This window comes from Gavialis gangeticus, unplaced genomic scaffold (assembly GCF_001723915.1).
Source record: "Gavialis gangeticus isolate Ggan-Ray unplaced genomic scaffold, GavGan_comp1, whole genome shotgun sequence".
Lineage (NCBI taxonomy): Eukaryota > Metazoa > Chordata > Crocodylia > Gavialidae > Gavialis > Gavialis gangeticus.
Window position 1 is genome coordinate 13423999 of NW_017728964.1, and position 26463 is coordinate 13450461.

Here is a 26463-nt window from a genome sequence, read left to right on the forward strand (position 1 = left end):
TTTTTTTTTTTTTTTTTTTTTTTTTTTTTTTTTTTTTTTTTTTGTCTTTCTATCTGCTTGTTTTATTTCTTTCAGAAGGAAGTAAATGAGGAGGTACAGGCGGTACAAGAACAAATGCAACAGTCAGAAAACCTGTCCTCATCAACGAGAGAATCAGAGTTACTGAGAACACAGCTGGAGGAAGAGAAGGGCAAAGTTGCCAAAGTGGAGCAGGATCTGGAAGAACATAGAAATAGGCTGCTGATGCTGAAGACTCAGAGGCCCATTGAAAGGGTGGAAGAAAAAGAGGTGGTGGAATATTACCGAGACCCAAAACTGGAGAGAGACCTGTCCAAGATGAAGCATCAAATTGAAGAGGAGAGCAGAAAGAGGAACAGCCTGCAGGCAGGCATTGAGACAATGAACAGGAAGCTCATCCAGATGGAGGAGGAGGGGAAGGCCATCACAGCCCAGCTGCTGACCAAAGAGGTCACCAAAATCGAGAGGGACCCAGCTCTGGATAGCAAGGCAGCCAGCCTCCGCGAGGAAATCAAGCGTCTCCAAAAGGAGAGCTCTGTGGCTTCCTCTGAACTGGAACGGCTCAGGAAAGACCTGCACGTTCTGGAACAGAAGCAGCCCAAAATCCGAGAGAAAGTGGTGGTGAAAGAGATGGTCAAGCTGGAGAAGAATCCAGAGATGCTGAAAGCCGTCGTGACACTGCAGATGCAAATTGAAGAGGAAACCTTCAACAGGAAGTCGGCAGAGGATGCGATAATCAAACTGAAGAGCAGAATTGATGAACTGGAAAGGCTGATTGAAACAGCAGAGCCCAAAATCATTGTAAAGGAGGTGAAGAAGGTGGAACAGGACCCAGAGCTGCTGAAAGAGTCTTCTCAGCTTAGAGCTCTGATTGAGGAAGAGCAGAATAAAAAGCTGCTGCTAACAGGAGAGCTGGCTGAGCTGCAAAGCAAATACAGCATTGCAGAGAGACAAAAACCTAAAGTAGAGGTGAAGGAGAGGGTCAATGAGATTTTCCTGGTGGATCCAGAAACAGAGAAGGAGATTGAACGTCTGAAATGGGAACTACAGGAGGTTGCTAGTAAAAGACAAAGGATTGAAAAGGAGGTGGAGGAGGCCTTGCCTGAACTGAACATCCTCCGGTCTCAGAAACCCACTGTGGAGTATAAGGAGGTGATCCAGGAGCTGGTGAAACATGAGAAGAGCCCAGAGATCCTTAGAGAAATTGATCGGCTGAAGGAACAGCTCAATGAGCTGGTGAACACCAATGGCAGGACCCAGGAACAGCTCATTAGACTTCAGGGTGAAAGGGATGAATGGAAGAGAGAGAGGTCCAAGGTCGAAACCAAGCTGGTCAACAAGGAGGTCATCCACTATGAAAATGACCCACTCTTGGAAAAAGAAGCTGAACGCCTCCGCCAAGAGGTTCGCAGGATGTCTCAGAAGAGGAGAGCAGCAGAGGACACCATCTATGACCTACAGAGTATGTACCTGCTGCTGGAGAGGAGAAAGCCTGAGGAAAAAGTCGTGGTGCAGGAGGTGGTTCTGACCCAGAGGGATCCAAAGCTCAGAGAAGAGCATAAGAGGCTGAGCAGGAGTTTGGATGAGGAAGTGAGCAACCGGCGTCACCTGGAACGGGAGGTGCAGCAGCTTCGTTCAGTGGTGGAAGAGAAAGAGAGGTTGCTTAATTTTCAGGAGGATCGAAAGAAGAGGCTGGCATTGGAAAAGGAGATGAGGCAGATAACCATGAGAATAAAAGAATTAGAAGAAAGCCCCACGCCAGTGCAAGAAAAGATCATTATGGAAGAAGTGGTCAAGCTAGAGAAGGATCCCGTTCTTGAGCAGTCCGCTAGCAGCCTGCGGATAGAGTTGGATGACGAGAAGATGCAAGTGCTGAACCTGCAGAGAGAATGTAAGAACCTGCAGGTGAAGGTTGATATTCTGCAGAAAACTAAGTCCCAGGAGAAGACCATCTACAAGGAAGTCATCCGAGTAGAGAAGGACAAAGTGCTAGAGAATGAACGTGCCCGGGTGTGGGAGCTGCTGAGCCGGGAGAGGACAGCTAGGCAGAATGCAGAAGAGGAGATACGGCGACTCAGGGAGAGGATCGAGAGAGCTGAAGGCATGAAGAGGACCTGGGCACGGGAGGAAGCAGAGCTCCAGAAAGCGCGGAGCCTGGCGATCCAAGAGCGAACCACCCTGGAGGGTGAGCTGAGAGAGCTGGAAAGGCAGAAGCAGCAGAAAGTACTCTTCCTCCGAGAGGAGTCCAAGCTGCTGAGCCAAAGGACGGAAAGCGACAGGCAGAAGAAGATGCAGCTGGAGCATGAGCTTTCCCTCCTGGAGTCGGATATCCTGAGGGAGAAGGACCAGATTTATGAGAAAGAGAGGTCCATCCGGGAACTGCAGTCCAGGGTGAACCGGGAGGAAATAAGCCATGAGACCCAGATGAGGGAGACCAATCTCTCCACCAAAATCTCCATTTTGGACCCTGAGACTGGGAAGGACATGTCTCCTTATGAGGCCTACAGGAGAGGCATCATAGACAGGAATCAGTATATCCAACTGCAAGAACTGGAGTGCGACTGGGAGGAAATCACCACCCTTGGCCCCAGTGGAGATGTCTCTGTCCTCCTTGACAAGAAGAGTGGGAAGCAGTACTCCATCGAGGATGCTCTGAGGTCCAGGAGGATCACTAAGGAAGAGTACCAGCTGTACAAAGATGGCAAGATCCCAATCTCTGAGTTTGCCCTGCTTGTAGCAGGGGAGTCCAAGCCACCCCAGTCTCTGTCAATCGGCTCCATTATCTCCAAGTCTCCGCTCTCCTCACCAACCACCCAGCAAACTCAAACCTTCTTTCCTCCAAACCCACAGAAAAGCTTCTGTGATGACAACTTTCCCATCGCTGGGGTGTATGACACTACCACAGACACAAAGTTCAACATAAAAACTGCTGTCACCAGGAAGATGCTGGACCCCATGACAGCTCAAAAGCTTCTTGAAGCTCAGGCAGCGACTGGGGGCATTGTCGATTTTCTTTCGCGGGATCGGTACTCTGTCCACAAAGCCATCGATAAAGGGCTGATTGACAGAACCTATATGCAGAGGCTGCTGAATGCCCAAAAGGCTTTCACAGGCATCGAAGACCCAGTGACCAAGCGGAGGCTCTCAGTTGGAGAAGCAGTTCAGAAAGGGTGGATGACCAAGGACAGCGCCTTCCCCTACCTGGAGGTCCAGCACCTAACCGGAGGACTCATTGATCCCAAGAAAACTGGTCGCATCCCAGTGTCAGAAGCTGCCCAGACAGGCATGATTACCGATGACCTGGCCAAAATGCTCCATGACGAGTCCAACTACGAGAAGGATCTGGTCGACCCCGTCACCAAAGAGAAGATGAATTATAAGGAAGCCATGACTCGCTGCCGAAAGGATGCCCGGAGTGGCCTCTTGCTCCTCCCTGCCATCTCTGAGGGGTTTCAGTCTTACCGCTCAGTGAGCCATTCTCCAAAACTGTCCCGGTTCGGATGGTAGAGTTCACAGATGGACAGACTGCCTAGTATGTAAGGGTGTGCAGTCTTATACTTAGCTATTCACGGGTGCCAGTTACTGGGGCAACCTAACATATAGGAAGGAGGCCGGCATTCATCAGGGTGGCAGGGTTCTCGCACTAGCCTCTAGATGCTGTTTTGCCAGGAGCGGTGACTCTTTAGAGAAAATGTGCTTCCGATAGCTTCAGATCTGTGACTTCAGTGGGGACATATAGCGGCGTGTTTCCAAGTTTGGCCATTTCTTATGCATGCAATAAAACTAGAAATTGTCTCCAGCATTGCTGTTATCTGTGAAAACTCAAAAGGTCTCTCTCCTTCAGCATAGGGCTGTCAACCAAAGATCTGCTAGTTGACAACCCTGTATCTTAAGCACTTAATGATTTCAATAGTATTTTTTCACCTTAAAACTAGGCCCTGGGTACCATTTTCATAAGGGCCTGAGGCACTTGAGAGCGAAGTCGCTGGGATTTAGACTTTGCAACATTGAGTGAATCAATGCCAAAATAGCTCTGAAAATCTGAGCCCGATTGCATTACGTCCCTTTTGTAAATGGAACTTAGGTTCCTAAATCCCACTGGCCTTCTGTCAGTACCACTTGCAAAACTCAGCCTCTGCTGAAATGAAAGAGTCCCTTCTTTTGCACTTTGCTATCCAGAGACAATGACCTGCTCCTACTTTGTCCCTAAGTGTACAAGAATCCTGTGGCTTCTATGGGCTTTCCCTCCGCTGGGCTACTCTTCTTCCCATCTACACCATGGGCCCACCAATATCTCCACTGATATTGTATTTAATCTAATTCTTCCCCGAAACAATTGATTTCAATTAAAGGAAACTGACTCTTTAGCAGTATTTTGGCATGGGGGCGGGGAGTATAGCTTGTCATCACATGGGGCTGGAAGATGGCAATGCAAGATGAAGCTGACAGTTTGCCAACAGCTAAGTACCCTTTTCTGCTGCTTCTCTCACAAGCTCCTGCTTGGATTCAGATCTCTCCTTAGGATTTACTGTAACGAGTGCTTGAGTCTTGTGAAGCGGAGAGAAGGGGTAGAGCAGTTGATAGGCATTCATTTAATGAGTGAAATGGGATACTGGTGTGCTAAATGACCCCCATGAGCTCATCTTGGACGCAGTGGTTTTAAGACTCTTTTAACACAAGCTCCTTTTCAGTCAGCTTCTACCTCAGCCCAAGCCCACGAGTTTCTCCATCTGGCTTTTACAGCCCTGCAGGTTCCCAGCAAGCTTTCAACCAGCTAATCAGAGACCCAGTTCCCTTTCTAAAGCAGCTTTAGGGTGGCTACCCTTCTCTCAGCTGCCTTACAGGGCTTTCTAATCATAAGGCTGCTTTTCTGAGGACACTGCAGTTGCTCCATCATCTCTCAACAGTCCTGGCCGGGTGAGTTTGCTTTCAGCCTTTCTTTCAGCTCATCTGTGGGAAGGGAGCTGAAAACTCCTGTTCTCCTCATCCCTACCCTGCTCCTACAGTGGCCTGTTGATGGAGCGTGCCTCAACTGGTATTTCTTTTAAAGCAATGTGGGTGTCGCACAATTATTCTTTTCATGAAGGCTGCTTAAGTAGGATTGGGGAACACTGTGTAATTAAGTGAATGCAAGCTTTGTTAATTAGGTAGTAAATCCTTAATTGCTGTGTATAGTTGGGGTTTAGGGCTGGAAGTCACGGGACTTAAGTTTGGTCACAAAGAGGCAGTGTGCTGAAGCTGACTGATGCGGTCTTCAGTCCCCTTTGCCAGGGTTAGGTTTGAAGCTCATTAGTAGCAGGCCTCTCTTGACCCCAGGCATTCCCAATCAGCAGCAGACAGTTTGTGGAACCTGAATAAAAGCAGCAGCCTCACATTACCACTTCAGATGTTTCTATGGGGTCACAAGCTCCCTGCAGCTAAAGACTTGGAAACCATGTGTAAACTGCCCCAAGAAAGAATGGCTAATTTTGAAAATTCAGATTCTTTTCTTGATCCTGAAACCTGTGGGCATGACAGCAGCTTCTCAGGTTCCCCACTCAGAGTAACCTGCCAATCACCCTGCCTATCAGGGGGACTACTTGAAAGTGTTTGACTGTCAAGCTGCATTGCGTGATTATGACTGGCCAGATGACTCTCAGTGGTATTGTTTCTGCTTCTGGACTGCACGACTGTGGACATCTTTAAAATGTTCATAGAAACATTTTTTACCAGGAAAACGTGATTGTTCAAATGTCCACGGAAAGCAGACAGAGCACTGTCCAAACAAACAGAGCTCAAAATTTGACGTCCTGGTTAAAAAGAATCCTTTTGCTACAATTCATCCCTATCTACTGAGCATTGTGCCTCAAAAAGCTGGTAGTATATAGAGGAGACGTCACTGAAATATAGCAATATCCCAACTATGTAACACAAGCTTAGCTGCAGGGTTTTGAGAGCTGCAGGAAGTACTTGGCCATCACCCTCTTGTTAACAAAGAATAGACTGAAATGCATTAATCCTGAAATGTTGGCAGCTGCTTCCTTGATGTTCTCTAACAATAATGCTTTTTAAAAATCTAATTTTGGAAATGAGAGGGCTTAGGCATCCCCACTGGCTTTTAAGTCCCCAGTGTAACTACAAGAATTATGGGTGGCTATGTGGAAAAGGTCAGTTGTTCAGTGTTGTTTTTCACCGGAGAAAGATGGCTAATAGCTCCTCCTGGTGTATCGCTGCAGTCCAGGCATCTGTTGTAAGTCAGAAAAATGTTGCAAGAGAGGGAAATTACAGAAAAACTTTTGCTGTTGAATTTGGTCATCGGAGCCTCTCTGGTCCCCTTCATAAGGGGAAAGAGCAAACTACGGAGCAAAGAAATCATCTGAATCCAGTGTGTCTCAGTAAATCAGATTTCAGTCTTCATTGGCTTGTACTAGTTTTCATTGCAAAGAAACCTAGTTCCTTCATGCAGCTGCACTGCTGGCCCTGTGGAAGGATCTTTAGGTAGCCTCTTCCTGTCATTGTACAACACAGTATGGATGATACTGCAGCAGTTACCAACACAAAGGGTTTGGGGAGGGGAAAGAAGAGTGACTGGAGAAGGTGACAGTATATACAGGACCTGACCAACGTTGGCTTCTTTTCCCCTGGCCCATGTGAGCAACTAACCCAACTGAGGAGTCAATGAAACGTTCAATAAAATTTCTGAACAATCCCAAGTTTTTATTTTTTCGAATGCAGAAGGGAATTCTGCATCCAAAGTTAACAATAAAGCTCTTCTGAAAGGAGAATGGTGAGAACTTTTCAAAGCCGAACAGTGGTATTTCATATGGAACATCTTGCAACAGCAAGAGGAAAATGAGGATTCTCCAAAACTGCATTACTTGACTTTTCCTAGTCTTCAAATGCTTTTGACTACCCCTTTTAGCAAGTGGAAGGTCATTCTAGACTACTTTAACAAGGAATTAAAACTCCTAACAATTTAAACACAGCGACTCATCAATGCTAATGATGCCCATCCTTATTAATAGCGGTAAATGGTGGTGTGCATGGACCCCACTTGCCCTGAACCGAGGTCAAAGACTTCCTAATGTTTGGAAACTAAGCCAACAAATCTCTTTGCAACATCTGAACCACAGTAGTAAGTAGGCAGTAAACAGGTGCTGGAGAGAAAATCTACACTGCACTGGGCACTGCTGGCCAAGGGATACAAGCATTTCAAAGCTAGTCTCTATTGTGAGTCTCCTGTTTTCCCAAGGATGGTGCCATCAGCTCTGTCCCCATCACGAGTAACTACCTCACAAAGACAAACTAACGTAACTTAGACCAACACTGCTTCGCAACAGGCTGAGAGCATCCAAAAATGAGAACTACCCCTCCCTTTGGGTTTTTGTAAAACACAGGCATTTTAAATGTAGGCACTTTCCCTGCTAAGTCACCAAAGAGGCCAAATGTGCTGACACAAAGAGCTCTGCGTTAGGATGCAATGCTTTCTACACACCTATAAATCTATCTGTAGTGTCTCTGCAGCCCACATTGGTTTTTGATGTTGTGAGGGCTTTGCTGAAAGAAGTACTGGTGATTCAGGGCTGCTTTGGCTGAAATGCGCCTGCTGGGGTCATAAAGGAGCAATTGCTGCAAAAGAAAACCAAGAGGATATTTTTAAAAAATGTTTAACATTATCACAAGATTATTAACATCCTTATGCTAAATGCAAAAGCTCTTGAGTACTGCAAGCCTGTGGCATTCTCCTCTAGCCTCAAAAGGGGGTAGGTAGCCTTTTACGGTGTCTTTTATTTGATGACCCCAAAGGCCTTCATAATCAAATGGGGTAAAATTCCAGTTGAGTCAGATATACTGATATCCCATTTTACAGATTGAGGAAAGAAAAGGTAAGTGATTAGCCTAGGATAACTTAGCGGCAGTGTGGAATACAACCTAAATTAGTTCCTCTATAGAATTCCCAACCATCAAAGCACACTTTCCCAAGTATTTGAAAAAAATACATACATTAGAAAGCCTGCTATGGACCAGAGCCATGGCCTCCGCCTATCTGAGTTTAATTAGCCCAGGCACCCTGTGTTCCTTTTAGTATGGCTTGAGCACATGCAGGGGGAGAACCTGCTCCAGATAAACACATGTAGGCCATGTTGCTACTGTTCTACTATATGGGACCACTGATCAGTACTTTATACATCCCTGCCCACTATATAGCCCCATGACCTTCCATTCAAAAATACCTGACAAAGGAACACCAACTGGTTTACCCACTTGGTCACCTAGCAGGTTCCACTAAGTGATGGTAATTTTAGAGGCATAGGATTCTCTTACTGTATGCTGCCCAAGGGAGAAAATCTCGTGACCATAGCTTGAGATAAATGCAGCCTTCCTGCAACACATTGCAATGTAACAGTTGGCAACCTAAGTCAATAGCTCTGATGCTGAAGATGAGAACAAGCTTCTATACAGTTACTTTACCTTCTGGTGAAAAAACATAGGTGCATTTTCCAGTGCATGAGCTATAGTGACCTTAATAACAGGGATTATACAGGATAAAACCCACTGCTATTCTAACATTTCTGAGCCCTTTGGTTTTAGGTGCCTGGTTTTAGGTTTCAGGTGCATGGAGATGGGCAGTAAAAGACTTTTAATAGAAGAGTTTTATAGATTCGGATTAAGAGACCCTTATGAACATTAATTGGACCACCTACATAATGCAGACCATAGCCCTTCACTCAGTGACTTATGTATGCAGACTAGTAGAATTAATCCCTTTTCCCAAACTGCATCTTTTGTGGCCAAGAGATTAAATATATAGCAGCAGACTGGGGGCAGGGGGAACCCACAAATGCAATCTGCATGTGTGTAACTTCAGCCTGAAATTCTCTCTCTTTTCTGCCACACCTGAAAGGTTTGACATCAGTACCTGCTCCGCCCCTTTCCCCTGCCACTCACCGCCAACAGGTCTCTTCCATCCCGGTCCAGATTGGGAACGATTTCCTTCATCTCTCTCCTGGTCCATATGGGAAAGTCCCTTTTATAGTCAGGAAGCTGGGTTACCCCTGGCCACGTGGCCTCAGTGGGCGTGCCCAGGATGCGGAAAATCCGGAAGAGCTGGTCGATTTCGGAGTCCCCGGGAAACAAGGCTTTTCTAGTGACCTGGGAACAACACACATTGCTCCTTCATGCCTACGTGGCTGCCTTTAAGCAGCTTCCTGATCAGAACAGTATTCAGCTGTGATGGGATGCTCATAATACCCCTGCTGCAAGGGCTCACAACTCAGGAAGGACGTTGTGACCCTGAAAACAGTGCAGTAAGTTTGGGAGAGTGAAAGAAGGCTATGCCTGCCTTTCCTCTTTCCATTTCTCCTCCACTTGTTCTTCTTTTCCATCCACGTGTGCATACAGACACACTCTTGTGCACATGTGCACACACACACTCTTCCTGATCCCCTTCTGTCCCCAGCACTCCTGCAAGGCAGCTGCCTTCCATGGACAGCTCTGTTCCCTAACAACTTCTCCAGCTTCTCTTACACAACAGCACCTTCTAGTGGTAGCAGCATCTTACTCCCTGTTTCAGGCCTTGCTAGGAAGAACCTGGGTATCTATGGAAGCAGGAAGAGCTAACCCCATATGAGTGAAGCTCCAGCTCTCTGCAGGCTATGGTGTGAGGACCATGGGTACAGGGGAACTGCATCTCTGTAATGCAGTCATCCTGCTGCAGCCAGCTGCTAGGAACAGGTACCCAAGCAGTGATAATGAAATCCACCATTGCTCAGAAGGCAAACACAGAGCTCACATGGGGTTTGAAGTGGTAGCTCAGTCTAGGGTGACCACCTTTTCAAAAGGAGAAGGCAGGACGCATGCCTGCCTCCCCCCGGCAGTGCCGGACCAGATGCAGCCTGCCAGCTGAGGGCTACCTGCCCTGCTGCCTTTCCTTTAGGTGCCCTATGCTGGCTGTGCACATCCTGTCCACCCAGCAGTAGGAGGCACAGATCCACTCCGCTGCCCTTGATGCTGCTGGGTGGGCAGGAGGCACCTTGCCATGGCAGCACAGCCAGCAGAGGGCTCCTGGGGGGAGGGCAGCAGGGCAGGCATCTGCCCCTGCCCCGTGCACAAATCTGGAATGGCATGTGCCCCCCATGGCCCCCACCCCCTTGAAGATCTCCATCCTGTTCCCTGCCCCAGCCCCATGTACTGCCCTGGCTGGGCAGCATACCCAGTCCCTGCCTCACTCCCTCACTGTGGGGGCCTCGAGCTGCCCCCACCCCCCTCAGACTTACCTGCAGGGAGCTGCTCTCCATGCTTCCCAGCTGTATTCCCAGCCACGTGCATGTGTGCAGGCACGCACATGCTTGTGGTGTTTCCTGCGTCCCACTCCCAGCAGCCCCTTACAGGCTGGAACACTGCCAGCCTGAAAGGGGGAACCCATCATTTCCCATGGATCCCTGCATGAGGCTGCAAATCTGGGACAAATGCTATCCCGGAGTCATGCAGCCTGGGATCGTGAGCTGAGGTTCCCATTGCAGAACTGTTCTGCCCAATTAGGGACAGGTGGTCACCCTACCTCAGTCCTGTACTCGCCCCACACCACAGGCTGCATGTGTTGACACTGCTGCCCTCCTGGTTGCCTTTCTTGTGAACAGAGTGTATTCTGTCTTACCCAGGACAGTGATTAAAAGTATAAACTGGACCATTAGGAGTTAAACACACTGTACCATTTCTGCAAAGATACAGCCAATGCTCCAGATGTCCACCGCAGTTGAATAGTATTTACATCCCAACAAGATCTCTGGGGCCCGGTACCACAAGGTCACTACCTGCAGGAAACCAATTTTCATCGTCAGGCAAGCAAGGTTCCCTGTGTTTGGCATGGGCAGTTCCAGCATTAATCTGTGTCCTCTCCATCCGTGTAAAGGGTCAGCAGACACATGAACTGTGCAATCAGAGCATGGCATTTAAATGCCCAACACAAAGGTAGTTATTGATAGGCACGCTGGAGGATAATCTATGAATTTCTACAAAATTGGAGAATTTAAACAAAACAGATTAGCTAAGAAGACAGACAGAGGTACTGAACTGAGGCACCGTTGACGGGACGGGACCCTAACATTACCTCATGCGTGTAAGTGCGCAAAGGAACTCCGAAGGCTCTCGCCAGACCAAAATCTGCCAGCTTGATGGCTCCAACTTCATTGATAAGCAGGTTCTGAGGCTTCAGGTCTCTGTGAATGACTCGGTGCGAGTGACAAAAGTTCACACCCTGCAGCAGTTGGAACAGGTAGCTCTACAGAGGGGAGATTCCAGACACAGATGCAGTTGGACATTGTGGAAGATTTGGGTGTCTTAAATTAGCATCCTTAAAACAGGGGAGTCCTCTAAGCATGTGGGCAGCACCTCTTTGGAAAATACTGCATTATAGCAATGCAACCCCTGACAGTTCAACCCCAGTCAGACTTGCTACACGGGGAGTAGGGAATCAAATGTCAGTGGTGATACCAGAGGCACAACCAATATTTCAGTGCTCAGCATACTAACTATTAGCAGCTCTCCTGAATACACTTCCACCTTCAGTTTGTGGTCAAGCAAGCTGAGAGGACTAGAAGTGGCTGGGAAAATTAATATACTGAAAGGTAATGCCTAGAGGGTTTTCTCTCCTCCCTACTCCCCCACAAGATGCACCAGGTTTAGTCACCCTGGGTCTCACCTGCCAAGTTAAGACACTGCAGCTCTGAGTGACTTCTGCATTGGAACTGGTCCCTTATGCTGGGAGCTTAAGGAAAGTCTCTAACAAGATCTAACAAATAGCTGAGCAGTTCTGATTCCCACTGGTAGAAGGCAGCAAGTCTCAATGCTGCCCACGGGCATTTCGCCCAGGGAGCGCTCCAGCTTCATGGACCATCGTACCTTGACCAAACTCAGCGGGAGCTCTCCTGTCCAGCACGAGTCCATGTACTTCTTCAAGTCCTGATTCAGGTACTCAAAGACCAGATATAGCTTCTTCTGACTGTGCACTACATCCAGAAGCCTAGAAATGAAACACAGCTATTGCCAGAAGAGCAGAGCTTAAGTCCTGCTTCTCACACTCACTCCTAGAGAGAAAAGGGGATGAAATCTTTCTTTTATAAGTAGATCCTTTTCCAAGCAGGCAGGTCACTATTGCCTTTGGCTGACTCAACATACTGCATGGGCACCTGCATTCTTTCACCTCCCTATGCAGACCAGCAGGCATGGGTTTGTCTAAATAGCAGCAATAGTAGGTATGGAACAGTAATGGTCCACATCTAAGCCACTGGAGATAAACTGAAGTCATCTGCTGTAGAAAAGGCCGTTGGAAATCATCTATATCAGTTCTCTTTCAGCTTCTTTTCTTCAGCGACTGACCATAACACAATTGTGCTGGTTTTCCCAGGATCTCCCTGGCAGCTCTCTAACCCTTCCACATTGCAGTAGCAGCAACTGGTTTGTAAATGAGACCAGAGGGCCAGTTCCAAAAGAGGTGTAAACAGGTCTAGCTTCAGGGACAGAGCAGCAGCTGAGGAGCTTTTTTTTTCCCTTTTTTTTTTTTTAAAAGAAACTTTTTGTGTTCCAAGTCATATCAGCCAAATCAAGCCCAAATCCATGAGTCAGTTCAGAACCGTAAGTGGCCCTACAACTGGCAAACATCCTCCACTCCCACCAAGGGCTTCAGATATTTCCAAAATCTTTTGGCAGCCATCCTACGTGCAGTCTCAAGCCCTGAGGCTCGGGGTTTAGGTGACCCCAAGTTTTGCCTCCGCTCAGCCATACGGCCGCAGGAACAAGCTAACAAGAAGCCTCCTATTTCCATAAAATGGGCATTAAGTCCCAACACCTTGGCGGGTACTAAACCACACCAGAAAAACAGTTATCCCCGGGAAGCTTAAGAAAAACTGCCTTCTTGGACCCAGATACATGGTGTTTCCCCTGCCAGGTAAGCAGCAGCTGAGGAGCTGGCCTGCAGTCGCTGGCAGGATTGGAGGGCAGGGATAGGAATGGTCTGAAACCCATCCCTGCCAGGTGCACGGACAGTGCTGAAAAGGACAGGGAAAGGCTGATGAAGGTAAAAACAAAGCCAGCAGGAAGGGGCATTACCCAGAAGCACTGAGCTGCTGCAGTCCAAGCAGGTCAATCTCAGAGCAGCAACTAGTGCTTGGATTTCAAGCAGGGGGGGAGAGAAACTGTCTGGGAAAAGCCTTTAAGTGATAAATGAGTCTAGGTCAGAAAAACAGGATTGTGGCCAGGCAGTTCAGGGTAATTTTGGCAAGTTCCCAGTGCCCTGTGGGTTGGGAGCCTGGTGCCTTCCATCGGCAAACAGGGTGTTGTGTTTACTTGTGATTGCTACACCTGATTACGGTTACCTGGAAGCATATGTATGCCACAGGTCCTGAAATGGTAGTTCCCAGCCATGCTATCTGAGGTGCAGTTTTTTTTCTCCATGATCTCAGCAAGGAGACTCATGTTAACAGAAGGACAAAAAAAGTCAAGGAAATTCCCAGGCAGGATGGAAACGTGTATTACAATTCTGAATAGAGGGGGAAAAAACTGCAGAAGGAAAAAGAAGAAACCCATTAAGCCAACAGAGCTCTAACCTTGCCCCTCCAGGAAACCCCCCCAGCTACAAAAAGAGCTGCGAGCTTTTCCACTGCCTTGTATCATGGGAATGTTCCTACAGAACAAGAGGTAATGGTCTCAGATTGCAACAAGGTTTTATACAATGGATGACTGGGGGAACTTTCTAACTCTGAGGGGGATTAAGCACTGGACCAGATTCCCAAGAGAGATTCTTCATTATTGGAAGGTACTGAGTGGAGGCTGGACAACTATTTAGCTAGGATGATTCTGCCTGAAGTAGGGGGTTGGAGTAGGTGACCTCCTGCGGTCCTTTCCAGCCCTACATTTCTATGATCCTGTAACCCCCCAGCCTTTGATAGGTGCTTTTATCACTTGAAAAATAATTACATGCATTGTATAGGTAGACTGTGAATAGAAAATAATTCTTGTAAGTGATGGGAACATGTCTTGGCACTTGCCTTTTGATAGCCAAACCTTTTTACTTGACATACAGGAGGTGGAGGTCATCTAGTTACCTCTTCTAGTGTCCTGCTTGACAAAACTGAATGAAATCAGTAGTAGAGAAATCTCATTGCCATTGCCCAAGTAACACAATTCCATAAGCAGACCCCCACAGTGCTTCTCTTGCAGCATATGAAAACTGTGAAAGATTGGACAGCGTCTCTTGCACAAAAATGCAGGACAGTGGCTGGGCAAGACTGAGTTGTGGTAACTCCACTAATGGCTTGCAACCCATTAGGTGTCAAGGCAGTGGAGTGCTTGTGGTACCCAATACCAGACCCATGCCATGAAATAATAAAAGCGATGGCTAAAGTTGTTGGCAGTGACCTGACATGCCCATCACATGCATCTAGCTACAAAAGTCAAAGAAAAGGCTGAGCCAGAGAAGGCAAGGAAACTACATATGCATGTCTTCTTTAGTTGCTAGTTCAATTGACAAAAAACTAAATATGCATCTCAAGAGAAACCTGTAAAAGGTACAGGAAGGATGCCCTGTATGTGACAAATGCACCTTGCTCATGTTTCTCAAAACAGGCATCCAATGTCTAAGGTGTTACAAATGTCTCAACCATTCAGTGTCTGGAGTTTGGTAAACAGGCCATCACCAGTAACAGGTACTGCAAATTTGCCCCACTGATAAACAGATACCCCAAAACAGGTCTGGTAATGCCTCTAAGCATCCTGTTTGACCACTCGAGACCCATCATCTGTAACTAACCTATAATTGCAGCGGCTGCAGAGACACACAAGTCTTCACACCTAGGCAAATCCAAAACAGGAGCCAGGCAATTTAGCAGTTGTAATATGATGGTCACCCTTTTCCTTCCTGTTTGTTCGGACTCTAATCAGCCAACTATCATGGAAAAATGCTTTGAAGCTATATAATTAAACAGTATAAAGCAAGACAGAACTGCCAACAAGGCATGGGCAACTGGTGCTGCCCTAGTCGGGGGGGGAGTATGTGCCCCCCAGCAACCAGCCAGCAACCAGGAGGCAAGGGGGGGTCCCCCATGGCCAGTCTTGATGACCCGGGGGGGGCCCTACAGCCGATCTTACTGTTCGGGGCAGGGGGGGCTGATTGCTGTGGCTGGGTGGGCTGACCGCTTCTGGAAGTGGCTGCAGCTGCTTCTGGGAGCGCAGTGGCGCTCCACTCCCCGGCCGCTGCTTGCAGGGGGGCACCGACATTCCTGCCTGCCCCCCCGCCCATTGCCTTGCGGCCAGTCATGGGGTGCACCAGTACCCTCAGGGGGTGCACATGCACCCCTGTGTACCTCCTACACATCACCATTGCAGCAAGGTGTGTGCAGTCCAGGGAAGACCAAGAAGCCATCCTGCCACCCAGACGATAAGCAAAGGATCCAGGCTGTGAGGCTGTACAAGAACTGCTTCCTGCCTGCCTTGGAAAAAGACCTCTTTGCAGCTCAGATCATACAAGGACTGATACCTCATTTTATATTGGGAAAGAGTCTTTTTCTGTCATTTAGTTTTGTAGCTTGTTGGCAGTTATTAAAGCAAGCCTTTCTGCTATTCATCCACTCTGTCAATTCTTAGAGCACTAGGTTTAAAAACCCGTTTTTAAGTGCAACGCTCTTACCTGACTATGTTTGGATGCTTAAGTTCCTTGAGCAGTGAGATTTCTCTGATTGCTGTACTGGGAACACCTTCGGTCTCCCTGTGGGGAAGACGGGCTCTGTGTCATGGTACACTCATTGCAATCCCATAGTTCTCCAGGTATATTACTGGCGAGACGCCAATGGATGCAGCTCCCAGATGTCTTCCGTTCTAGCCTTTCTTTTTGGTGGACACTTACTATATAAATCATAAGGTGCTTTGACTTAGGAGCTCCACTAGCCTGTATCTACCTGACTCAGACTCAGGGGGTCAGACCAGCTGAAGATGAGTGAGACACCCAGCTGGGATCAGGTTTCCAAAAAGAGCCATAAATGACTAATGGGATTTCCTGGGTGAGGAGCTCTCTTGAAAGCCAGGCCTTTATTTAGACCAATTAAAGGGAGTCTGTTAGTCCCACTGGCATGGACGGGGTCAACTCAGCTGCGCGTCAACAGGGTTTGCACGTAGCATACGTGTATCCACACCAGTGAGACTGGGGTTGCAAAAGCCCTGCTGAGGGGGGCTGAGGCGGCAGGACCTTGCAACAAGGAGTGTAAAACCCTGCAGTTTCTGTGGCTATCTGAGGTTGGTTTGTTGCTCTCAGGCTAAAGTACGTTTCTTGTCGCTAAGAGCTTTTAGTCAGCAGTACTGATCAGTCGTGCTGGACTGATGACCCTGGGGGGCTGTAACCAGGATTTCAATCTTTGCCAATAATGCACCATACATGACATCGGCTGGATCCTAGCTCTAAGTTTTGATTTACGCTTGACTAGGATAATTGCTTTCAAGTATGACTGAGCTGCCGCTTTCTCACTGACTGAGATTTCGCCCCCTTTGTGTGTCCAGACCTGCCACAGACAATCTCAGCAGGGCACTCTCGTGGTTTCTTCACGCTGTGAGGTGCTCTGCATAACCCCGTTACAGCAGGAGCTGCATTTTGAAAACCACTCCCAGCCCTACCACAGGGTGACCCAATCTTTTGGCTTCGAGCTCAGGTTCGTGGCCTGGGTCTCTGCTTAGTGGATTTCAGACACTCACGAATCGAGACGGATTTTCTTCAGAGCCACCAGCTGCCCCGTCTGCTTGTTCCTAGCTTTGTAGACCACGCCATAGGTTCCTTCCCCAATCTTTTCCACCTTCTGGAAGACCTCCTGGAACATGTCCATGTATCTGCTTGCTGCCTTGGATCTGCAACATGCCCTCGATGCATTAGTAGGGGTTCCCCTTTGCCATTTTTCTTGGGCATTGCATTCTAAAGAGGAGGACGTCGTGGCTCCTGTACCTCTACCAAAATGTTAGATAAGCGAAGGTATTGCCTTAAAAGCTTGCCACTGTAATACCCTCATCAAACCTCTCCCAACCCTTGCAGATCAATTTCCCGTTGTTAAAATATCCCCCGAAGAGCCTCACTTGTACACGACCCTTCTTGCACGTCTCCCACATTAACCACAATTGACAAGCCCGTGAGCCCTCAACATGCCACGATGTCTTCCCAGTCTAACGGCACTTCTTAGAGCGGTGCTGCTATACAAATAAATAATGCATGCAGCCTGTCCAATACACCAGCAATTCGTTATGTGCTCTGGTTTGGGTTCTGAATGCATGTCTTGGTATATAGAAATGCCCTTCTTTGATCAAAAAATGGGTTCTTATAAGATAAATATGCTGGAGAACGGGTCTAGATGCCAAAAGCCTTGACTGATCCTGCCTCATGCCATCTCCATCTTTTTCCTCCCGCCGCCCATAAATTGCTTTTTACCCAAGACTCCTCCATGTCCTACACAATATTGTTCCTTACCATCCACCGGTTCAATAGCATTGGCTGTTTTTTCTAATGTTTATAATGGTGCAAAATCCGCCTCTGCGTGCATGCATTTCCCAACCACACTAACCCTGTACTGAAGTTCCTAAAGTCCATGCTCATGCCTGGAGAAAACAGTTGCCACTGGTTAACTTCCCCGTGCTGTAAAGGCAGCACTGTCCTTTACTGATTTCAAAAATTTTTGCACGAACAGCTGGCCCCGCAGCCTGTAAAACGGATGGATTTGCATTCATCTGCCTGCCCAAGGAGCTATCGAGGGAATTACATTGCTTGGGTAGCGCTTGTGGACAGCCTGGAGCTTGCCTGTTCAGCCACTGCATGCAGCCCGAACGCAGCTGTCCCCAGCCGGGTCCACTGGCCTTCTGCTTGCCATGTGCCCTTCCTCCCATCTACTGAGTCCCTAAAGGGTCAAAACTCATCTGGACTCTCATTCCCCATTTGATTTCTCCACCAGGGGGAGATATGCATGCGGTGCAGTGTAGAGGGCCTGAGTGCTGTCCCCGTAAAGGAAGGAAATTTGTGCAGCTAAGTCATGTTGCATTCTTCCAGATGCCGGCTGGCATGGAGGGGAAGGGAAAGGCATAAAGAGGCAAGCAACAGCAGAAGAAACAGACTCTGATGTGGTATCAATGCAGTTCATCGTTCCAATAATCCGGATCAATCTCTCTATGGACGTAAAAGTCGTGGGAAATGGTCAACTGAAAAGTACAAAACAAAAAAAAAAGTGGAAGATCAAATGATATTCTCAAGGATATGAATGTGGTCTCCCTGGCAAGGAGCAACTGAGACCCACAGATTGCAAGCTCTCTGGAACCCAGATGTTTTGTTCTGGGTTTCTACAGCACCTAGCCCAACAGGCTCCTGGTATTATGGATGCTATCCGAATACTAATAAATATTAACATCTAAAACTTATCAGCCTAGGTACAGCTGCTTTCTCTGACATTTTGAAGAAAATAATGGAGCGAGGGGGAATAACTCTATTGGTCAGTCTGAACATCAGTGGCCTTCGATACGGAAAATGCTGATGAATCTGTCTCAAGAGGCTCAATTCCAATGTAAAGCCTTGAAAACAGGCCTCTCTAATCTTCACTGTCTGTGTTAGCTGCTGTTCTGTGTTCCTCTCACATGCTCCTTAACTTTGTAGGATGGCCTGCTCTACATGGACTGGTACAACCCACCCAGCGCCTGAGTTTTTTGGCATGGTAGGTAAGACTACACGCTAAGAGTGACTCGAAACAAGCCCTTTTGTTCCACTGCTGGCCTATTTGCTCAAAAACTTTACTACCCCAAATAAAAGCAGCATCAGGTTACCCAGAAAACCTCTATGGAAAATGACTAGTAAATTGCAATGTTCTGAGGACGTTCCTCACCTGGACTTCGGAGCAACCTCTTGGGAGCCTGTCTCTGGGCTTAGATTGAACTTGCAGCATGCTAGGACAATGCTGTAGGAGTTTAATTACTATGCGGAGCAAAATGCAAGGAAATGTCATCCTTACAAATTTAAGGTAAATCTTATGCACTCAATGTCAGGAAGCTTGTATCATGGGACACCACATACCCCAATATCCTTCTGACTTCTTTCTTGGGAAACCCGTCACTAACATTCCCCCCAGGGTATATTCACCTCAGATGTGGTGAGCTGAAGAAATAACTGAGAGTACAAAATGTTCTGCATTGGGCTGCGCAGTGTGTTCTGCTTTCTAGCTCACCTAAGACCTTGGTGTTCTTGTCACAGCTTGGGATCATCTCTCTCTTGCAATCAGACCTATTCTCTCCCACCCCCTACTAGTATTTTTCTGTCATTTATAAAAAGGGTGGCTTTAGTTAAGCAAGTGGTTTGTGCTGGGTGCCCTGAAGCTAGACAGGGCTTGATGATTTCTCATGTCCTCCTCCTGCTGTAGCTCTTCCAAAGTCCAGTCCCCTTGAAAGAAGCTTTTATGGACCCATTATTTTGAAAAGAAAAACCCATGCAGGGTTACAATCTACCACAGGGGTGGGCAAAATGTGGCCCACCAGGCCATTCTATCCAGCCTGCGGGGCCCCTAAAATTTTTAGAAAATTAATATTTATCTGCCCCTGGCTGCCTGTTATGCGGCCCTCGATGGCTTGCTAAAACTCAGTAAGTGGCGCTCTGCCCAAAATAATTGCCCGTCCCTAAACTACCATGTCATCGCTGGGGATGCAGCAGGGACAGATTCAGACACCCTAGGATGAAAAAGTGTTTTTTAATCCATCCCAGGAACAGGCTGGTTGCTTTCTTCATCTTTATTTATGAAAATCTCAGTCCAGAACATAAGAAATACAATAACAAAAAAAAACCCATAACAGATTTGGTTTTTTAAAAAGAAAAGCCCCCTTTTCTCCCCCCATACCACTTTCTCTCACCGTAGTTCTTTAGAGGCAAACAACTGGTTAAACTCTGTCTCAGGGGTATTGCAAACTTGTGTTTTGGAATGCATTAGGGCATATTCTTTCCTCGGGTATGCATGCGACTCCAACTGCTGTTCAGAGGCAAGCACTAGCCACTCTTCTCTCATGCTGTGTCTACACTGCAGTCCAGAGGGGTGTTTGTAGTATACAGAGGCACACCTGAGTCAGTTTTAATCTAGCTGACTTGAATCCTGATAGCAGCGAACTCACAGCAGCATCTGGTGTACGAGTATGCCTGGGTCTGTGATATATACTTGTCAGCTAAAATTTCTGCTGATACAAATTTGCTATATGTATGTGAGCTACCCCAGGTACATCTTGAATGTACCAGCCATGCTTCTATTGCACTAAAAATAGATCATCACCTATGACTTTATACAGGTTAGCTCTGTATTTGCAATGTATGGGACAGGGCATCAGCTGGTTATTCCTGAAGACCTGGGCTCAAATTCTAATTCAGATCTTGGGTGACAATGCGTTTGGCTTCCTGAATGGAAAGGCAGTTTTTCTTTCTCTACAATATTATTTCTAGACCAACTTAACAACAGAACAGTGAGAGTTCTGGGAATCAGGGCTGTGATACAGTAATAGAGTCATGTGAGCCCAAGACTGGAAGAGCAGAGAGCATTTCCAGTCCAGTGTGAGATGTGCTGGCGGATCTGAGGGGCAAAGCAGCTTAAGCCACAGTTATCCTCCACTTTGGTCACCCACAAAAAGTTGGAGGTGAGAATATAATGGGGAAAAGCAACCTTCTGAGGTTGCTCAATATAATAGGGAAAAGCAACCTTCTAAGGAAGAAAATCCCTAAAGGTGAGTCCAAGTTTTGGGTGCTCTGAGAACATGAAACAGATTGGAAAGAGACAGTGACTTCAAAATCAAATGAGGAGCTTGTAATGTTTACATGACAAAAGACCTTATGGAGAGAGGGCAGGTGCTAGATTAGATGTATTGCCTAAACCTAGGATCCAGCCCAGCAGCAAGTCCTTGCAATAGCAGGATGCTAAGAGGCATTGCTCTCCACCTGCCCCTGTCTGTCTTGGAAATACTTCCTCTGCTCCTGTATGGCTTGCTCCAGCATGGACAGATTCATCCCTTCCACACATGTCAGGACTCGAGCCTTCAGCACGGGCCCTTCACCTGTGAACAGAAAATAACTAATGTAGTTTTTCTACAGGAAAAATGTTATGGAGCAACTTCCAGGAAGTACAAAAGCAGGAGAAAGAAAGCTGTAGTTGGAAAGCCCATGGAAAGTAAGGCAGAGATGCCCAAGGACACAGTTTTATATAGAATCAACTGGAGCATGACCCAGAGTTGTCGGTTCTGACCCTTACAGGCTGGGCACGACTCTCCAGTTTCTCGGACTGTTCCGTTTCCGTATCTGCAAGAATGGGGATAATTTGCGACGGCAGCACACAGTTAAAAGCATGTCTGTTTGCAAAGTGTTTTGAGACGGTTGGTGGAAGCCAGGAGGAGTAGTATTGTATTGCAAGTCAGTTATGTAATGCAAATCTCCAAGTGTCCTACAAGGTAATTAAGAACTCCAGTGATTGATTTATTTTTTCCCTGATATGACCTGGAACAAAACCACCCAGTTGCTTTTTGCAACCCTATAGCCCTTCCAAGACTGTCTCTAGAAAACAGCTAAGCCTATTGTCCGGGCCTGCTAGCAAATTATACTACAGCAGAGATTGGCAAAAATTTTGGGGCGAAGTGCCAAAAACACCCCAACCTCAACTTGTAAGATGTTGGTGTGCCAGAGGCAGATGGGGGAGCTGCTCCTGGTTGTGGTAGCACAGCCCCAACCCCTTCTCCATCATATGGATACAAACCCCTGGAAAGCCGCTTCAGGCTCAATTCCAGGAAAAACTCCTTCACAGTCAGGGTGTCCAGACTGTGGAATAAACCCCCTCCAGTGGTGGTGCAGTCACCTACCCTGGAAATCTTCAAAAGCATACTGGACAGTCACCTCACTGGGGTCACTGGACCCCAGTTGTCTTTTCCTGCCTAGTGCAGGGGGACTGGATAGTTGCTTTGGGTGGAAAAGGTGAATAAAATAGGCCAGAGGCTGAACTGGAGCATGCATCAAGTGCCCCTTCCCCCCTCTCCCCTCATGCTGGCAGCACTTCTAGACCTGGGCAGGTCATTCTTCACCCAGACCTGCCCAGTGCCGAATGAACAGTTCCTTACCCATATATAAGGCAAACAAAGACGTACCATCCCTCTGTTCCATGTCTCCCAAGGCCACATACAGGGACCCAAGCTGGGCTTGGAACGGTTCCACAAATTTGGTGCAAACACGGACCTGGTGCTGGACTGAGTTGCGCTGGGCTGTGAGGATGGCTTCAGACTGGGCCAGGTCATAGCAGTGCAACCTGAAAACAATTGATTTGCTAAACTCAGCTGCAACAGCCCTCAGAAGTGTGCTGACACACCCAGGATATGAAGGAAATGCTGAGGGGAGGAAGAAGATACGGAAAGAAAGAAATGGCCTGGAAGGAGTCTGGGAACAGCACTCACCTGCCAAATGTCCTCAGTGTTTCCCCAACCCGGACAGGTCCAGAATTTATCTCCCAAGGGAAATAATATATGCCAGGATTGGGCAGCATCTTGCACAGCTGCTGCAAGTCCTATAAATGCACAAAATTCAAGGCAGGTGTTTGAAGGTTCACAGGATTCCCTTTATAGACGCCCACATTTACCTAGAACTGCCCCCCTTATGTATACAATGAAGGTCCACCCTTGCCTTTCATATCATATTTAATTCATTTTTGCTAAGTTCTAACTATAAATAAGTATCTTCAAAGTGCTGCACACTTCAGTGCATCCCCTCAGCAACCACACAATACAAGTATACTTGTTCCAGGTCTATGCGTATCAAAGCTGAAGAAGACTGAGGCTGCCAGAGGCCTCCAAGGACTCACAAAAGCTAAGGCTAAAGAACTCATGAGCTTTTGGGTCCCACTGCTGTTATCAAGCCTCTAGATTGTGGCTTCTCTCAAAAGATCTTGGAGACCCGCTGAAGTATGTGAATGCAACACTAACTACACGGCTCGCCGGTGAATGCTCAGGTGACACAGCATGAAGCTTACAATACGAGCCAAATTCTGAATATTTTCACTGGGTGTTTTTCAGGCCATGTTTGGGTCACAGGGAGTACTCCTGGCTGGCTTCCCCACTAAAAAGCCTTGTGTCAGATATAAAAGGCCATTGACAGTCTCTCTTCATCCAGATCTGTTGTTTCCAGGGCTGTCCCATTTCAGTGCTGCAGGAAGAGGGGCCTATCATTATTTGGATCACAACTTTCCAAGGGATGTATGCAGAGAAAAATAGGGTGTGAGAAGTAGTTTGCTTCAATATATGTCTATGGCAATCAGGCTCCATAACAATATTTAAGAACTCTACAAAGACTTGCAGAGATCTCTCTCCAAGAGGCCTATCCTAACTCAACACAAGGACTCAATGGGCCATAGAGCCCAGAGTCTATGGAGTAGTTATTCCTCAAATCAAGCTCTGATTCGAATTGCTCTAACAGATCAAAGCCAGACACCCCATGGCTTCTAAACTAGAGCTTATCTCTCTGTCCAAGATCCCCTTCCGCTGTTCCAGTGCCCATATGCACTTCCTGAGAGCAGGTGCCTCCGAGACCCAGGCCTGAGACAATGGGAAACAGAAGCCAACATCATTGTGGGCTGGAGGAAGAGGAAGCAAAGATCTCGATCCCTGGAGAGCTTGAGGAAGATGAGCTGAAATCCTGTCTGGGCAACCTAGGCCTGAAGGGGCACATAAAGGTCTCTGCTTCCCTCATATCCACTCAAGGCCTTAATCAAGACAGAGACAGCAAAATACTTCAAACAGGCTGGAAGGCAAGGGCAGATCCAGGGGGGTGCAGTGGTGCAGTTGCACCTCACACCCTTTCACTCCTGCGCTACACAAACTTTAAAACCAACTGTCTGGGAGGGTAAGTGGCACTTCTATTGAGGCTTACGGAGGGTTCATTATCACCTCCCTGTTTCCTGGTAATCTCTCTCCATTTCCCAAGTATTAATGACCCTTTTTCTCTCATAAGTATTGGACCCTTTTTATGTTCCATAATTAACTACCTTTTCTTCTGCAGTCTTGCTGTCTGTTAGCCATTTCTGGTAACGCCCCACAGACACCTTTTAGCTCCAGCTAAAAAACTTGAGTGCAGTAACTAACTCAGATGTAGAAGTAATTGACAGGGAGGTACAGGGGTGGATCCACCGGTGCACACCCCCTTTGATTCCTGCTCCACCCAAAATTTAAAACTAGCTGCCTGGCAGTGGCAGCAGCTTTTCTGTTCAGGCAGCAGAGACAGCATCAATTAAATTCATATGTCATTAAAATCTACCTGATTCCTTCTAAACTCTTCATTCTACAGGTGTGAACGACCCTCCCTCCTTTTGAATGATCTTTAATGGTTCCACTAATCAAGCTATCCTTTGTTCTGCAATCCTGCTGTCTGTTAGCCATAGTAGCTGCTCCTAGTAACGCAGCTCCCTCAGACTGCTTTCAACTCTAGCTAGAAACATTAACTGAGGTATGGAAGTAACTTTCAGTGAAGCACTGGATGCATTAAGATGTTCAAGAAGGCTTGATTTTGTTTTATGAATCTGAAAGAGAGGCACATATAAGTCTAATGACTTACAACACTAATTAAAATCTTTGCTCTTGATGGCCCACCAATCAGGCTCGCCTTTCTTTTGCCTTTGGTGTCTCCTGGCCAGTCCTGATAACCTCTCTTCTACTTCACAGCCCTACCGTCCATTCTAATTTCAGCTAAAAGCTTTAACTCAGGTGGGGTAACGTTAACTTAGACAAATATTCACTTAGGTGTGGAAACGACGAACAGCAACAGCAATGTGTAGGCTGCCCTGTGAAAAAGCTAAGGGATGGTAGATCGTGTTTCTGGCACCCGAAAGAGAGAGATATGTTAAACCATAACACCAACAGGGCTAAGAACACAGGTATCTCTGGACTGCTTTGGCACAGCCTGTTGCATTTTTTTAATATAAGGTGTCATGACTTATAAGGACAGGTTGAGGGAACTGGGTTTATTTAGTCTGGAGAAGAGAAGACCGAGAGGGGATTTAATAGCAATCTTCAGCTACCTGAAGGGGGGATCAAAAGAGGATGCAGCTGGACTACTCTCAGTGGTGGCAGATGACAGAACAAGGAGCAATGGGCTCACATTGCAGCAAGGGAAGTTTAGATTATATGAGGAAGAATTAGGGGCATCTATACACATATCTTTGTCTGCTCCAACGCCTCGGAAATCCAGCGCGTTGAAGCACACTCAGTTAATCGAGTCTGCTGAGCACGTGAGCTGACGCACCCGGCGCTGCATCGCATGCATTTGTATAAATGGTAAAGCATGCATCACTGCTGAGAAAATGGCAGCAGCATGCTTTTTAACTAAAATACCTCCAACCTATTTTAATTCAAAAGAGTGCCACCGCCACTTTCTCAGCACTGATGCATATTTCACCATTTATACAAATGCATGCAATGCAGTGCCAGGTACTTTTGAAAGCACCTGGCACTGTGGCACATACATGCCTTAGGAAGGTAGAGAAGCACTGGAACTGGTTACCCCAGAGGGCTGGTGGCATCTCCATCTTCGGAGGCTTTTAAAACCTGGATAAACAAACCCTTAGCTGGGATAAGCTAGTTGGGGCTGGTCCTGCTTGGACTAGCTGTGACCTCCTGCAGTCCCTTCCCACCCTTATTATCTATGATTCTATGAACCAGTGACGTTGCATTAATTTTAGTGACGTTGCATTTGTTCAAGTGACATCACATCCATCTTTACTTCACTCTGCAGCACGGTAACGTAACGTAACGCAGCCCAGCCCAACCCCGCCCCGCCCCGCCCCCGATCAGTAAATTTTCTCTGGACCCGAAGCAGGGGAGCAGGTTCCCCCCTTGCATAGCTCTAACACAGGGGTCATCTCCCCCGCGCCCTTACCTCCACTCCCGCCTCCCAGCGCGTCCAATCGCCGCCGCCTCCGGCTCCCACGTGACCGAGCCCTGGGGCTCCGTCCCTTCAGCAGCAGCCACGTGGGGGCGGGTCTCGCCCAGCCAGAGCCTCCCCCTGATTGGTTCTTCCGGGCAGAGTCCCCGCCCCGCCCCCGGGGGGGAGGGGGCGGAGGATGGAGGAACTCGAGTGTCACGTGACGGCGGCTCCGCTGGACGTGCGGGCTGAGGGGCGGGGCCTGGCCGGTAGGTCGCTCCCGGCTCGGTGACCAGCGCGCACCTCCGCTGCCGCCGCCATCATCATGATGAACCCAGACCTGCGCAGGGAGCGCGAGGCGGCTGCCTTCCAGCCCGAGCTGCTCACCCATGTCCTGGACGGCGGCGCCGAGCGCACGACCCGCCGCCGCGAGATCGGTGAGGGGGAACCCCTGCCCGCCGGCCCGGGACGCCCCGCGCCCCCAGGCCCCTCCCACACGCCCTGGGAGACCCCGCCCCCTCAGTCCCCCGCCTACTGCTGAA

At 47.8% G+C, this 26463-nt stretch overlaps 4 protein-coding genes across 9 annotated transcripts in view; 2 read left to right on the forward strand and 2 right to left on the reverse strand.

Moving 5' to 3' along the window:
• The window catches only part of EVPL (envoplakin), a 30025-nt gene extending 26207 nt beyond the window's left edge, over nt 1-3818 (forward strand). Inside the window, exon 22 of one of the 2 annotated variants that reach the window (XM_019503141.1) lies at nt 76-3818. In XM_019503141.1, the coding sequence (XP_019358686.1) occupies nt 76-3525 (3450 nt within the window). In that variant the 3' untranslated portion in view covers nt 3526-3818. The remainder of the gene's footprint in view (nt 1-75) is intronic. The other variant, XM_019503149.1, reaches the window with a different exon arrangement.
• Nucleotides 3819-6688: 2870 nt separating this feature from the next.
• CDK3 (cyclin dependent kinase 3) lies at nt 6689-22252 on the reverse strand. 3 transcript variants are annotated; one of them, XM_019503191.1, is made up of 8 exons: nt 22165-22252; nt 16735-16884; nt 15680-15757; nt 11899-12019; nt 11108-11278; nt 10710-10811; nt 8947-9150; nt 6689-7626 (listed from the first exon to the last, which is right to left on the reverse strand). In XM_019503191.1, exons 2-8 carry the CDS (start codon nt 16860-16862, stop codon nt 7501-7503), a joined length of 930 nt encoding a protein of 309 aa, XP_019358736.1. In that variant the 5' UTR covers nt 16863-16884; nt 22165-22252; the 3' UTR covers nt 6689-7500. The 3 variants fall into 3 exon arrangements, with proteins under 3 accessions (XP_019358736.1, XP_019358752.1, XP_019358746.1); XM_019503207.1 differs by lacking the exon at nt 22165-22252 and adding an exon at nt 17822-17922; XM_019503201.1 differs by lacking the exon at nt 22165-22252 and adding an exon at nt 17784-17920.
• Nucleotides 19727-26074, reverse strand: TEN1 (TEN1, CST complex subunit). Of its 2 annotated transcripts, none has more exons than XM_019503218.1 (4): nt 25937-26074; nt 22468-22577; nt 22165-22322; nt 19727-21087 (listed from the first exon to the last, which is right to left on the reverse strand). In XM_019503218.1, the coding sequence occupies exons 2-4, from the start codon at nt 22554-22556 to the stop codon at nt 20951-20953; spliced, it is 384 nt and encodes a 127-aa protein (XP_019358763.1). In that variant the 5' UTR covers nt 22557-22577; nt 25937-26074; the 3' UTR covers nt 19727-20950. The 2 variants fall into 2 exon arrangements, with proteins under 2 accessions (XP_019358763.1, XP_019358768.1); XM_019503223.1 differs by lacking the exon at nt 25937-26074 and adding an exon at nt 25620-25640.
• Nucleotides 26075-26165: 91 nt separating this feature from the next.
• ACOX1 (acyl-CoA oxidase 1) overlaps nt 26166-26463 on the forward strand; it is a 51799-nt gene continuing 51501 nt past the window's right edge. Inside the window, exon 1 of one of the 2 annotated variants that reach the window (XM_019503172.1) lies at nt 26166-26358. In XM_019503172.1, the coding sequence (XP_019358717.1) occupies nt 26247-26358 (112 nt within the window). In that variant the 5' untranslated portion in view covers nt 26166-26246. The remainder of the gene's footprint in view (nt 26359-26463) is intronic. The other variant, XM_019503165.1, reaches the window with a different exon arrangement.

Coding starts and splice junctions, on each gene's coding strand:
- CDK3 (XM_019503207.1), bottom strand. CDS start 17,907: ATGGGAGGAAGGGCACATGGCAAGCAGAAGGCCAGTGGACCCGGCTGG. Junction 15,758..16,734: donor AAGAAAATCCGTCTCGATTC/GTGAGTGTCTGA, acceptor TCTTCCCCACAG/GGAGACCGAAGGTGTTCCCA. Junction 11,279..11,898: donor TCCCGCTGAGTTTGGTCAAG/GTACGATGGTCC, acceptor TCCCCTCTGTAG/AGCTACCTGTTCCAACTGCT.
- TEN1 (XM_019503218.1), bottom strand. CDS start 22,556: ATGCTGCCCAATCCTGGCATATATTATTTCCCTTGGGAGATAAATTCT. Junction 22,323..22,467: donor ACACTGAGGACATTTGGCAG/GTGAGTGCTGTT, acceptor AATTGTTTTCAG/GTTGCACTGCTATGACCTGG. Junction 21,088..22,164: donor AGACATGGAACAGAGGGATG/GTACGTCTTTGT, acceptor TTCTGTTCACAG/GTGAAGGGCCCGTGCTGAAG.